The sequence below is a fragment of the Limanda limanda genome, chromosome 7 (assembly GCF_963576545.1).
Source record: "Limanda limanda chromosome 7, fLimLim1.1, whole genome shotgun sequence".
NCBI lineage: Eukaryota > Metazoa > Chordata > Actinopteri > Pleuronectiformes > Pleuronectidae > Limanda > Limanda limanda.
In genome coordinates, this window is record NC_083642.1 from 15,714,792 (window position 1) to 15,727,636 (window position 12,845).

At 42.1% G+C, this 12,845-nt stretch overlaps 1 protein-coding gene across 1 annotated transcript; it reads left to right on the plus strand.

The window, feature by feature from the left end:
- Nucleotides 1-299: 299 nt before the first annotated feature.
- slc6a17 (solute carrier family 6 member 17) lies at nt 300-12,086 on the plus strand. The gene is made up of 11 exons (XM_061075091.1): nt 300-600; nt 4,481-4,638; nt 6,236-6,362; nt 7,765-7,946; nt 8,884-8,994; nt 9,748-9,989; nt 10,086-10,278; nt 10,872-11,064; nt 11,147-11,306; nt 11,483-11,645; nt 11,751-12,086. Exons 1-11 carry the CDS (start codon nt 300-302, stop codon nt 12,084-12,086), a joined length of 2,166 nt encoding a protein of 721 aa, XP_060931074.1.
- The last annotated feature ends 759 nt before the right edge of the window (nt 12,087-12,845 follow it).

The following is a 12,845-nucleotide window of genomic DNA, read 5'->3' on the forward strand; positions in this document are numbered from 1 at the left end:
TAATGAGGGAAATGATGTCTAGATGAAGACGTAGAAACATGATGAGAAAAACGTGTGTCTCCTCATGGAAAGTCTTGTTACAATAACATTGTATGGTATAAGTAGAAAATGTGAAAAAGTTTTAACTAAGCACATACATTTACTGTCTGTCTCCAACCATTTTTATTCACAGATTCAAGATAAAAGCACAACTTTGATTCCCCCGGCACCTTCCCATCTGCCTCCACCTCCTGATCTCACGCTCTGCTCTCCTTGCTGCTGACACCTTCATCCTCTGAAAGAGCTCCTGGGCTGCTGCCATGCCAAAGAACACCAAGGTGACCCAGCGGGAGCACAGCAATGAGCCCGTCACTGAGTCTGTGGCCGACCTGCTGTCCCTGGAGCACCCCATGGACTATAAGAGCAGTCAGATGAGTATGGTCCTGAGCCCTGGCTCGACTGCTCCTGTAAAGGCCCTGCTGCCCTCCCCTGACCCAGACGCCGAGGACGGCCGGCCGGCCTGGAACAACAAGCTCCAGTACATCCTGGCCCAGGTTGGCTTCTCTGTGGGCTTGGGTAACGTCTGGAGGTTTCCCTATCTTTGCCAAAAGAACGGTGGAGGTAGGTGAATGAATGTTTGTACGAGATTCTGTTGCATTTTAGCAGTTGAGTGTCTGTTTGAGCCACAGAAATCTGAATGTTTTGTTCGGTCCAATGTGGAATGTACACTAACATTCCCAGATCTGGAAGTTTCTAATTGGGCCACCCATAGGTAACATTTGTACCCTCAGGATGCTGGCTAATGGTAACGATGAACAGTCATAGCTGTTTATGTGAACTTTTTCTTATTAGTCCTGTAAAATAAGTGACCAGATGGTAGTAGTTAATTAAATTGCATGTTTGATTTTGTTCATTCACTTGAACACGGGATTTGTTTGCTGTCCACAGTCTTGTCCAGGATCCTGTTGGAGTCTGGCAGCTACTCAGACATGATTTGATTAAGAAAGCCCAGTGGCATCAGTGATTGTTGAGAAATTCAGTGATGTAAAGTGTTATCTCATAAAACCAGAATTTGCATCACATTATAGAAATAAACACTGCAGCAATTACAGTTGTTATTATGGTCAGTACCAGATATGGTCAGTGGTAACTGCTCTGGAAATTAATTTCACCAAAGGACGCAAACATTTTGCACTGATTAAACTGCGTAACATATTTTTTGTGGATCCATTTGCCATCTGCTGTCTAAGGAGTAACTGTGTAATAAAGTGCTCCTTAGAATGTCAAATGTTCGAGTTGTGAAATCATTGTTCCAACTGTTGGAATGTGGCTAAAACGTGGACACTGAATAAAATGTGGAAATGCATAAAACGAAACCTTGAGACCAATTTTCCAATATTTGCAGAATAACAAAGAGCAAATAAAACAGACGAGGTGAGGCAGGCATATAAATTATTTAAAACATAAGCACAATAATGGAAAAAATTGCTGTATTTACTAAAAAGCGGGGTTGGACAGTTGGATTGATAGGCAGTTTGCAAGAGACATTGGAAGCTGCTATTTTAAACTATTAATGACTGTAAATTCGTTTATAAGGGAGGATGTCGGCCACTTTTGTGTGCAAAACATTCATTCAGTTTGTTGCTATGTTTGTTCACATTGTGTAAATATTGATAGAAGTGCCTTCATGCTAATTAAGCTAACCTGCTGGTAGAAGTGATCCTCACATCTTTCCTGCCAAGAAAGCAAAACAGCTCAATTGCCAAAATTTAAATTTCTTTCCTTTACGGTAATAATTGATGTAATTGACTGATGCTGGATATGTATGGTAGTGATATGATCATGTGATAAAAGGTGTTTTAATTAAAGTCAATGAAGACTGAGTCAAATAAAAAATGGGTCTTGTACAAAACCTTCCAAAGGAAAACTTCCTTAAACATTGGTTTCATACTTTATGCGTCAGAGTTTCAATTTTAGTTTTAGTCTTCAATAATTATCAGTAAAATGGCCTGTATACGTGAGGGTGATGGAAAGAGGATGTTGCTCCCTGTTGACGGAGATGCAACCTCCTCCTCTTTGATGAATTGCGCCCTGTCAACCAATTAGCCAACGAATCGCTCAAGTCACAGGAGCAGTCTCTCCAACGTTTCTCAGTGAACTTGAGCCGGCAGCAGCTACAAGATGAGGAGCTTTCTCCTCCGAACAATGTGGTAACACTGAGAGATTTAGCATCATAACGGGAGACCCTCCAGCCTAATCTGTATTTGTTTTTGTTGCAGCTTTCTCAGCCTTATCTGTTTGGTATTTTTGATTTACTGGTATTACGATGAGATGAAAGGGATGTGGCCAAGATGGAGGAAGTGGAAGAGTAAACATTGATTTTCTGGGCTCTCAGCATTGTGGATGCAACCTTGTGTGGGAGGTGTGTGTAAAGAGGGTATTTGAAATGCATTATATAACAAAGCTGAATGTGTGTGTGTGTGTGTGTGTATTTGCACAGTTTAATCACAACGTGAGCGTGTGTATCCCCCGCTGACTCAGTGTTGGGTGCTGCATTGTCTTGTCTGGGCTTGTCCTCGTTATAAGAACAACCTGCCAGAGACTTACACCTATAATTGAGTTAGATTTGTTTAATTTCATTTTCTAAATATAGAATATAAATATAGTCTTATTACATTTTTGGACAGAAAAACATGAAGATTATCTTCCCACTTGATCCTTATTGGCTGTTCTGCAAAAACATGCTCAAAAATAGTAATTATAATCACAACCGGGACAAACTAATATACAATAATTCACTAACATGAAATGTAATGATTGATATCTCCACATTAATGTCATGATAATGATAACCTACTTCTATTGATACTATATTTACCTGTGGGTTGTGTTATCATTGTTTGTTGTTTGGTTGGTTTATTATTACTCTAAAACTATACTGACCGGATTACCATGAATCTTGCAGGTAGTAGAAGTAAGGGTCAGGGAACAACCCACCCGCGCAGGATTCTTTTCTTCACTTCTTTTAACATCTACATTTAGGGAACAGATATTTTTTGAGTCTGTGAAATGTGATGCAGCTTCATTAATTCAAGGGAGCTGTTTGGCCTGGGGTTAGGGTTTCTTTTAATTACAACTGGCTTGTAATCATTTATTTTCATAATGATTTTTTTAATGACGACATGAACTTTTATAATTTGATTCCAGCAAGAATAACATTGAAGGTGGTTGATTAGGTTGATTGGAGACTCGGACATTAAGTGAGATTTAGAATGTGAATGTTTGTCGTCTCAATGTGGACGACACGCTGGCGTCCTGCTCGGGCTGCACCATGCCTCTCACCCATTGTCAGCTGAAAATGGAGAGATGTTTATGGTGTAAATTCACATTTAATTATATTGTCTATATGTCTTATTATGTGTTACCTGTTAGTGATATATATACCACTGTAACACATAATAACACATGTTATTATTGTCATTGCACCGTATTGAACTTTTGCTACTATGGAGCTTCCATGCAAACATTTTCACAGTTAGACTTGAAAAAAATAATAATAATATTCAGTTTATATATGGGACTGTGACATTATAGAACTAAAATATGAGATTATTATTTACAAAACCTCAAAAGAAATGCAAATACTTTGTTTCTTATGACTTTATATTCCTGAGAACTTGTTAAAAAAAATGTTGAGCATATTAAGGAAATTAATATATATGTTTAGATAAATTAGGGTCGCACCACATGACATTTCATATAAGGTCCCTCCACTTGCATGGCTCATACGCAATATTTGGTGGGAAAAACAAAGCTCCACAGTTCTCCACCAGCACATTTTCTTTTCCTCTATTTGGTGCATTTTTCTCAGAATAGACATCAAAGATCTGTAAAAGTCGGCAGCAGCAAAGTAGTCGCTTGTAACAGACCACATAATAATACCTCTCTGTAACACAACACTGTGTTCCTCTTTGTTTCCTCTGTCTGCTGCTGTGGCTCTAATAGCCACTCACAACGTTATCAGTGTGTCTGATTGAGTCAAACATCACAGTCATTTGTTTTTCGTCTGAAAACAGCGGCTGTCCATCAGTGTGAGCCTGTCCTCGATGGCTCTGGATGGTTTTGTCACCATGGTGTCCATTCATGTCTTGACGTAAGCAGGTCTGAACGTGCTTTCTGTCTCGCTCTCTCCATTGTTCCCTCTGCAAAAAAAATAAATTTTATCTGACAAAGTGGTGAAGGAAAATTGAAGATGAAGAAAAAGAAAGTGAGAGGGAAAAGGAGAAGACAGGAGAGGAAACGGTGAAATTAGAGCAGTGGAGGATAGAGAGAATAATCCTCAAAATAGAACCAGAAGGACAGAAATTAATTATGTCCCGGCTGCTATTTGTACAATCAGATTTTGTCCTTCACCGCATATGGATTTCCAACACATAGAAATGATCAAAGCATCGTAGATTCTGCAGTAATTCCTCCTCCCTCTGACCTTCCTCTGTCTCAGGTGCCTATCTGGTTCCCTACTCCATTCTCCTCCTGCTCATCGGCATCCCCTTGTTTTTCCTGGAGCTGGCGGTGGGTCAGAGGATCAGGCGCGGCAGCATCGGAGTGTGGAACTATGTCTACCCACAGCTGGGAGGCATCGGAGTTTCCAGCCTGATGGTAAGTGTCATTAAGCCATGATCATAAACTGAAATAAAAATTAATTATCTGAGAAACAGAAAGATCTGTACAACAGCTGTGTAGACAGGACTGTACATAAAGACGGAAGACATTGCAGCTTCCCAAAAGTAAAGCCAAAGCATCTTGATCGCCACCTGGTGGCTGGCTGCAGTTGAGGACATTGACCAAATTTACCAAATTTACTAAAATAAAAATAATACAATTGGTTCTGTCATTTTAGGTAGTTGCTATTACACCAATGTTTGTTTAAGTCCAAATGTTTCTGGTAAGTTAAGTTCAATTCATTGTTTGAAACGTCATGAATGACAGCTGAGACTGACTCGTGATTGGTCGAGCGTGTGTATAGGCGGGACCTCACTACCACAGCTCCATCCCTTGACTATGCAGTCTTGCTCCAAATGCACAACATGGTTACAATCATATTGAAGCTATTTTAGACACGTTGTCCATCTTTATATACAATGATCAATGGTTTGGACTGAAAAAACACAAAAGGTCAAACTCAGTCATTATTTTTTTATAGCGAGATTGTTACATGCAAGTTTATATAAAGCAAGGACATCTAAAATCTGTGATTGAGTCATTAAACATTAAAACCACAAAGGATTCAAAAATAGGCTGTAAAATGGCTGTATATGACTGATATATTGATGACATACTAACATTTGAGGTCCTGTTATTGGCAAAACAGTTTTTCCGATTTAAAGTCATTGAGACTGTAAATCAATTAAACAAAGCTTCAATTACAAAATATACACATGCACCAACCAAAGGGACAGGACACAATATGTCTTTTTTATTTTAAAGCTGATCTGGTGAATGAACCATTAATAAAGATATTGGTGACAATTCATGATCTCTCTACAAAATGCCACTCAGTATTGTGGAAGCTGTAATTATTGAGCATGACAGTTAAAGTACCCTGTGAAGAAATGTAACTCCTATTTAGGACCAGTGTCTCCATGTCACTGGATTGGAGCTGGATTTAATTTCTCTCACTTTCACAGCTCGGCTCAGTGTTACACAGAAACAACAAACGTGCTGCAGACCTCAGTCCCCTGCCTTCTCACGTTACTTCCTCTTGATGCTTTACAGCGAGTGGCATTCAAAGACCAGTCCCCATCACTGTCATAACATGTCCCCATCATCAGCAGGAGTAGTGACCCATCATGTCCCCACCTCCTCAGCAGCATAAACACACATTCAGTCAGACGCTCAGTCAGTGATCTACTGCGTCAGTGTTTCTGTCAGTCGTCGTGAGAGGGATTTCATCTATTTGGTGTCAATGAGGGAGGGTGGGAGGTTTGGCCCGGGGCAGTGAGCCGTTTGGCAGCTCGGATGTGGCCCGGGGAGATTCAGCAGCTATAAATAAACACCTTCTCAAACAGGACCACAGCCTTGGCTGCTGAGAGCAAGCGGCTCAATAATTCATACGCTCTCCAGCTTAAGATGTGTGCCCTGACTCAAGAAAAGGAAATCACCCCGACAAACCCGCTTGCTGTCCCTCTGCTGTGCTGTTTGTGTATTGTCTCTTCAGGAGTGACACATGTTGTTGTTTCCTCTCATTCCCCCTCAGGTTTGCGGTTTTGTGGGCCTTTATTATAACGTGATTATCGGCTGGAGCATCTTCTATTTCGTCCAGTCCTTCCAGTTTCCACTGCCTTGGGCTGAGTGCCCCATGGTGATAAATGGAACCCAAGCCAGTGAGTCACCAAAACACAATACACTGCACAACACGGCTGAAAGTTGAACAGAGATGAACAGCAAAAACACAACATAGTGTTTTATTGTTCAGCGTTTGACATCAAATAGAGAAAAAATGAAGTGAATGCTTCAGAGTCCTGTAAGATATATATTTTGTATGTATCCCAGCAAACGCAGACAGGCAGCCTAACACTACGGGGGGGGCTTAAATCTGAACGTGTCTTTCCTTCGAAGCAAAGACACGTTCTTTGCTTCGAAGCAGCTCCTTGTCTCACTGTGGCTGTGCACAGTTGTGTCTCTGCTGACAAACAGAGAATGGGTTGTGCCGTCTCTGTAGTCTACCTGTCCCTGCACTTCATCCTACAGAGCCGCTCTGTTGGGGGGGGGTCTGTCAGATAGTGTGACCCAGACCACAGTGTCAGTAGCTCCAATTGGTGGCAGCCTGTGGAGAGGGCTGTGGCAGCATAGAGTGCATCAGTTTTTATTAGCAATCAAGGGCAGGATGTCAACTCTTCTTAGGGTTAAGAATGGAGCAGGGATGCAGTATTTATATATAGAATTTTCTATTTCTATATTGTCCTTTTTACTCCGCTGCCTATATCTGAGCGCTAGGCACTGGTCACTTGACAAATTAAGATTTTAAATTCAGTAACTATACTGGAAGATTTTCCTTATTAGGGCTGCAATTTTAATCATCACAAAATCCGCAGATTATTGCCTGGATTAATCGAAATGAATCCCCAAAATGACAATCACTGTTTTTTAACAGCAGAAAGTAATTTATTCAAAGATTTACACTTCTTTGTTTTGCTTGGAAAATAACTGGATATAAAGGACATATAAAGTATCAAAATCAATAACTATTATTGACTCAAAAAAGTCCACACACACACACACACACACATATTTACATATACATTGCGTTTTGAGAAAGATGACAACATCAGTAAAGTAGAGGATATCAAGTTAATTTTATTGGTTTTCTGTAAGTGTACAACACTTTAAGAAAGTGATAAATCATATTAGATTTTACTGCATCAAATCAAGACAAATGACACAAATTCTATAAATACTTTTAAACAACCACAAGTTTATTTTCCTCTTGTTTCAAGAAAATGCTTTTTTCTGACTCAGTAATTATTAGAATAACTTGTTAGGAGTTTGCATAAGAGTGTACAATTGATTAGCTACAATGACACAATGCTTCTTACATACAAAGTAATAATAATGAATTGGATATAATCCTCTAAAAGCTTTCCGCATAGTAAGTATCACCACTTTTACCTGATGAAGTATTTTTAAGTGTCCTTATTAGAGGATCCATTATTTTGTACATGTGAAGACACCACTGTCCGAGCACTGTTTGAGCCAGTTCCCTTACTTTTCTCTTTACTCTTATAGTTGTGGAGCCAGAGTGTGAGAAGAGCTCAGCCACCACTTACTTCTGGTACCGACAGACTCTCAACATAACCAGCTCCATCGACGACACCGGTGGCCTGAACTGGAAGATGACCCTGTCCCTGCTGGTGGCCTGGATCCTGGTCTGCCTGGCTGTCATCAAGGGCATCCAGTCCTCTGGGAAGGTGCGCTGGTGTCTGTGGCTTCACAGCAGCAGCAGAGCCTGCAAACTGTAGAGATTAACTCAGTGCATGTAACTCACCACAGCATGGACTCTGTGTGAAGACGTAGACAAAGCATAATTTCAGCAAAAGCTTTGAAATCCTTTTTCTAATCAATGATCCTTATCGGCGAGTGTTTTATCCACTGTGCTGATGCTTTTCAGTCATAGATAATATGCTAAAGTCTGTCACCAGCACTTGTCTATTTTTGGAATCTCATCTATATTATGGAGGAGAGAGACATGCAACATTAATAAGCTTAAACTGAACCGAGATGGGAATGGATGGAAAAGGATGGAAAATGCTTCTTCTGGCAACAACAGCCTGTTATGTGGATCTAGAGAGTGAGTCATGTTCCTCATCGCAACATCCGGCCCGCTGCTTCGATAGATAAACAGAGAGTCGATCGCCAATGTCTGACACGTTTTGTTTCTAACGCCAAAATCGGCGATCCAGTTATCATAGCACTGTATGGGCTGCGGCGGTTACCCACAATGCTGTAGGAAGGAGTTTTTGACTCATCTCCATAAACCTGAAGGAGTCTTCTTCACATTTGGTCGGATTTCACAGATTTAGTGCCAAGCAAACACAAAATAGTTCTGGGATTTGTTCATTGTGTGTGTGTGTATGAGTTTGTGTGTGTGTGTGTGTGTGTGTGTGTGTGTGTGTGTGTGTGTGTGTGTGTGTGTGTGTGTGTGTGTGTGTGTGTGTGTGTGTGTGTGTGTGTGTGTGTGTGTGTGTGTTTGTGTATGAGTGCATTGTCACAGTTCCTCCATGTGTGGGGCCTCAGAAAACTGTGTCCATGGAAACACTGTGTGATGTACTTGACTCTCTCTCGCTCTCTCTCTCTCTCTCTCTCTCTCTCTCTCTCTCTCTCTCTCTCTCTCTCTCTCTCTCTCAGGTGATGTACTTCAGCTCTCTGTTCCCGTACGTGGTGCTCTTCTGTTTCCTGGTACGAGGTTTGATGCTGAAAGGAGCAGTGGACGGCATCGCTCACATGTTCACCCCCAAGGTGAGATGAAAGACGGAGGCCATTTTGGCTCGGAAAAGGTGCAATTCTAAAAAAGGGGTTTGCTCAGCAGGATGTTGGTGAACATTCTCTTACATGTAAGTGTGTTGTGCTGGAGGGCAAAATGAATTCCGAAGCCTGCTGCCGTCTCAGTGCTGATCACTGAGACGGCATTACGGATTACTGGCCATGCACATATTTAACTTGATTTTGTTCATCCTTGAGCAGCTGCTGGTTTCAGCGTCTTGACCACTTGCACCACTCACATTCCCTCATAGAATATAAACATAAACAACCCTTTGTCAAGCGATTGGGTTGATGTCTCCCTCTAGTGGTGTCTGTGGTTGTATACCAAAATACACAGTGAATAGGAGCAGTGTTACTTACTGGGAACACTACACATTAGAGGATTTAAATTAGTGAAGATAGTGGTAGTAATAGTTGGTTGTAGATGTCTCTGTTGTGATTGCAGTTAAAATTAATAAAACCCAATATGTATGTTAAAGATAAACCAGGTATTGTAAGTACAAATACATGTTTCCAATTATAAGAAGAAAAAGGAAAAAGAAATATGTTTAGTATACTTTCAGTCAAGTGTTCAAGGAGGCAGATATCCATTTCTCTATCCATCAAGGATATCTATGTAATACTATAATGGAGCTACTTGAGAGGAGTAAATAATAAAAATAATAATGATAAATAACAATAAATATGACGTAATCCATCACTGATCTTTTTCCCTGTTCTTGTCTTCAGCTGGAAAAGATGTTGGAGCCGCAGGTGTGGAGAGAAGCAGCCACTCAGGTCTTCTTCGCCCTCGGTCTGGGCTTCGGAGGCGTCATCGCTTTCTCCAGCTACAACAAGCGAGACAACAACTGCCACTTCGATGCATTGCTGGTCTCCATCATCAACTTTGTTACGTCCATCCTGGCCACTTTAGTGGTGTTTGCTGTGCTGGGCTTCAAGGCCAACGTAATGAACGAGAAGTGTGTCGTCGAGTGAGTAACTGTAACACACACTACATGGCTTTCCTGATTTTCACTATAACCTTCCCTCCCTAACCCGAACATCCTCTCCACATCTCTAATGTGCAGGAATGCAGAGAAGATCCTGGGCTTCCTAAGCACCGATGTGCTGAGCAAAGAGCTCATCCCGCCTCACATCAACTTCTCCCATCTGTCTGCCCAGGACTACGAAGAGATGTACGGCGTCATTAAGACGGTAAAGGAGGACGGCTTCGACCAGCTGGGCCTGGACGCCTGCCTCCTGGCGGACGAACTCAACAAGGTCAGTGAGCCAGATGTTTTCAGGTTTTCAGGTTTTCCTCCCTCTCCGTTTGTTTGTTTGTTTGTTTTTAAGCAAGATTACAAACAACTGAACGGGTTACCATCAAACTTTGTGAGAGGATGTGTTATGGGTCTGGGAAGAAACTGTTACATTTTGGTGTGGATCTGGATCAATATTTTTTCACTCTGTTTAAAATGTATCTATGAGTGTGTAAACATTTGGTGCAGCTTGATTTAATTTAAGCATACTGTTGGGCCTTGGCAGCGGTAGGCACTTTACTGAGTGCCATTCTAGTATGTTATTTATCTGAGTCTTCATTTCCAATTTATATTAATATTTGTCACAACTTCAAGGAAACAGATCTTGTGAGTTTTCAATGTTATGTAGAGAAATATTGTTCCCACACTGTGATCATTTCCCTTTCCCCTTTTTTTCTCCTTTGTTGGTGAAGGTGGGATTTTTAGTGTCATCTAATATCACACCAATTAATCGAAGTAGAAGTGGAAGTTAATTGGTTGATTTATTTTTCAAGCAGCACATTAGCCATCCTTGACAAGCGTAAACCTCTTCACCGCCTTCTCTCCATCATCCAGGCTGTTCAGGGCACTGGCCTGGCATTCATTGCCTTCACAGAAGCCATGACACATTTCCCCGCCAGTCCCTTCTGGTCCGTCATGTTCTTCTTCATGCTAATCAACTTGGGGTTAGGAAGCATGATCGGCACCATGACTGGCATCACCACGCCCATACTGGATGCCTTCAAGATCCGCAAGGAGATCCTGTGTGGTGAGTCTGGATTCCGGTTGTTAAAATCAAAATGATTTGACTTGATCTCAGATTCTGACAGTTTTCTTCTTCTCTCCCTCAGTGGCCTGCTGTGTCATAGCCTTCCTGTTAGGCCTGCTGTTCGTGCAACGTTCAGGGAACTACTTTGTAACCATGTTTGACGACTACTCAGCTGGTTTGCCTCTAACTGTGGTGGTGATCCTGGAGAACATCTCTGTTGCCTGGATCTATGGCACTAAGAGGTAACTTCATATTTATCACTCTTTCCTTCATTTTGAAGGAAATGTTCACCACAGATCAATATGTTTTTCTTACCTAGAGGCTGTTTAATTCAGTCAGCACAGTGACATTTAGGATGTTGGATCAAAGACATATATCTGATGGGACATTTATTATTCCTTCTTTCATTCCTTCACAGGTTCATGCAGGACCTGGAGGACATGCTTGGTTTCAGGCCGTACTCTTTCTATTACTACATGTGGATGTACGTTTCTCCAGCTATCTTGATCTTGCTCATCATCTCCACTGTCATTGAGATGGCTGTGAGTCCTGCAGGATACAACGCCTGGGTGGAGGCCGAGGTCAGTGTTCAGTTTTCTCCTGTCTATGACTGTGTTCTCTACCTTCTCTTCTTTCCCTTTTTTTCATACCTCTTTCTCTCTTTCTCTTTCTCTTTTCGCTGTCAGGGCGCGGAGCGTTTCCACAGCTACCCCCCCTGGGCTTTAGGCATGGCCTATGCCCTTATTGTTGCGGCCATGCTGCCTTTACCCGTCGTTTACATCGTCCGCCACTTCAACCTGATCTCAGACGGCTCCAACAAGCTGTCTGTCTCCTACCGTAAAGGCATGATGAAGGACATCTCCAACCTGGAAGAGCAGGACGAGCAGCGCTTCATCCTCAACAAGATCGCCAGCGAGACTCCCTCCCCGATGCCCACCCAACAGGAGATGACCAACACCAACTACGGCACCAGCACCAAGACGGGCTACCAGAACATCGGCTCGCCTGAGTCTGAGCTATGATCCACTGAGCTTGTTGATCCCTCCGCCAGTTAAACCCCGGCACTGCTTCGAGAGAGAGAGTCAGAGGAAGAAAGGGAGGAGCAGAGGATGTCAAGAAGGAGAGAAAATTCACTGCCAGTTGTTGCAGCGTTCATCACACCTTAACCCCCAGAGCTGAATCCCTCTGTCCCCCCTTCTCTGGTCCTAAGGTTCTTCCCCATCAAAGGATTCATGCTGCTGATTGCCCATCGACCCCGGCTGAGATGAAGTGATCATGGGAATGTGAGTCTCACCAGATATGATGAAGCTATTTCATCTGTCAAGATATTAACAGGGGCAGAGAGAGGGGGATAGAGGGGGCAACAGACGGAGGAATGAAGCTTACATACAGGCTTTGTTTTGTAATAAGCTCTGGCCGAGGTTAAGGTGTGTGCAACACCAGATGATTAATGTTATACTGAAATGTAATCCCACGTGTTTACCTGTCTGGAGAAGGTTCTTTTTTGGGACAGCTGGATGTCCGCAGCTCTGGGAGGTCATCATCTTACTCCGGTTCGGCTGTAGAGGATTGTTATTTGTGGGGACAGGGTGGAAGAAGACTCCGAAAACGAAACACACTCATCTTTGTCCTAATCTCTATCGCTGTATGGGAACGTCTCTCATGTACAGTATATGACAAAATGATTCCATCGCATCCATAGCCGTGTGTAATAAGTGATTCTGATAGTGTACACAGTGTTACAAGCACATTAGTATATCTTCACGTTTATTGTGCCTATC

Coding starts and splice junctions, on each gene's coding strand:
- slc6a17 (XM_061075091.1), top strand. CDS start 300: ATGCCAAAGAACACCAAGGTGACCCAGCGGGAGCACAGCAATGAGCCC. Junction 601..4,480: donor TTGCCAAAAGAACGGTGGAG/GTAGGTGAATGA, acceptor CCTCTGTCTCAG/GTGCCTATCTGGTTCCCTAC. Junction 11,065..11,146: donor CCGCAAGGAGATCCTGTGTG/GTGAGTCTGGAT, acceptor TCTCTCCCTCAG/TGGCCTGCTGTGTCATAGCC.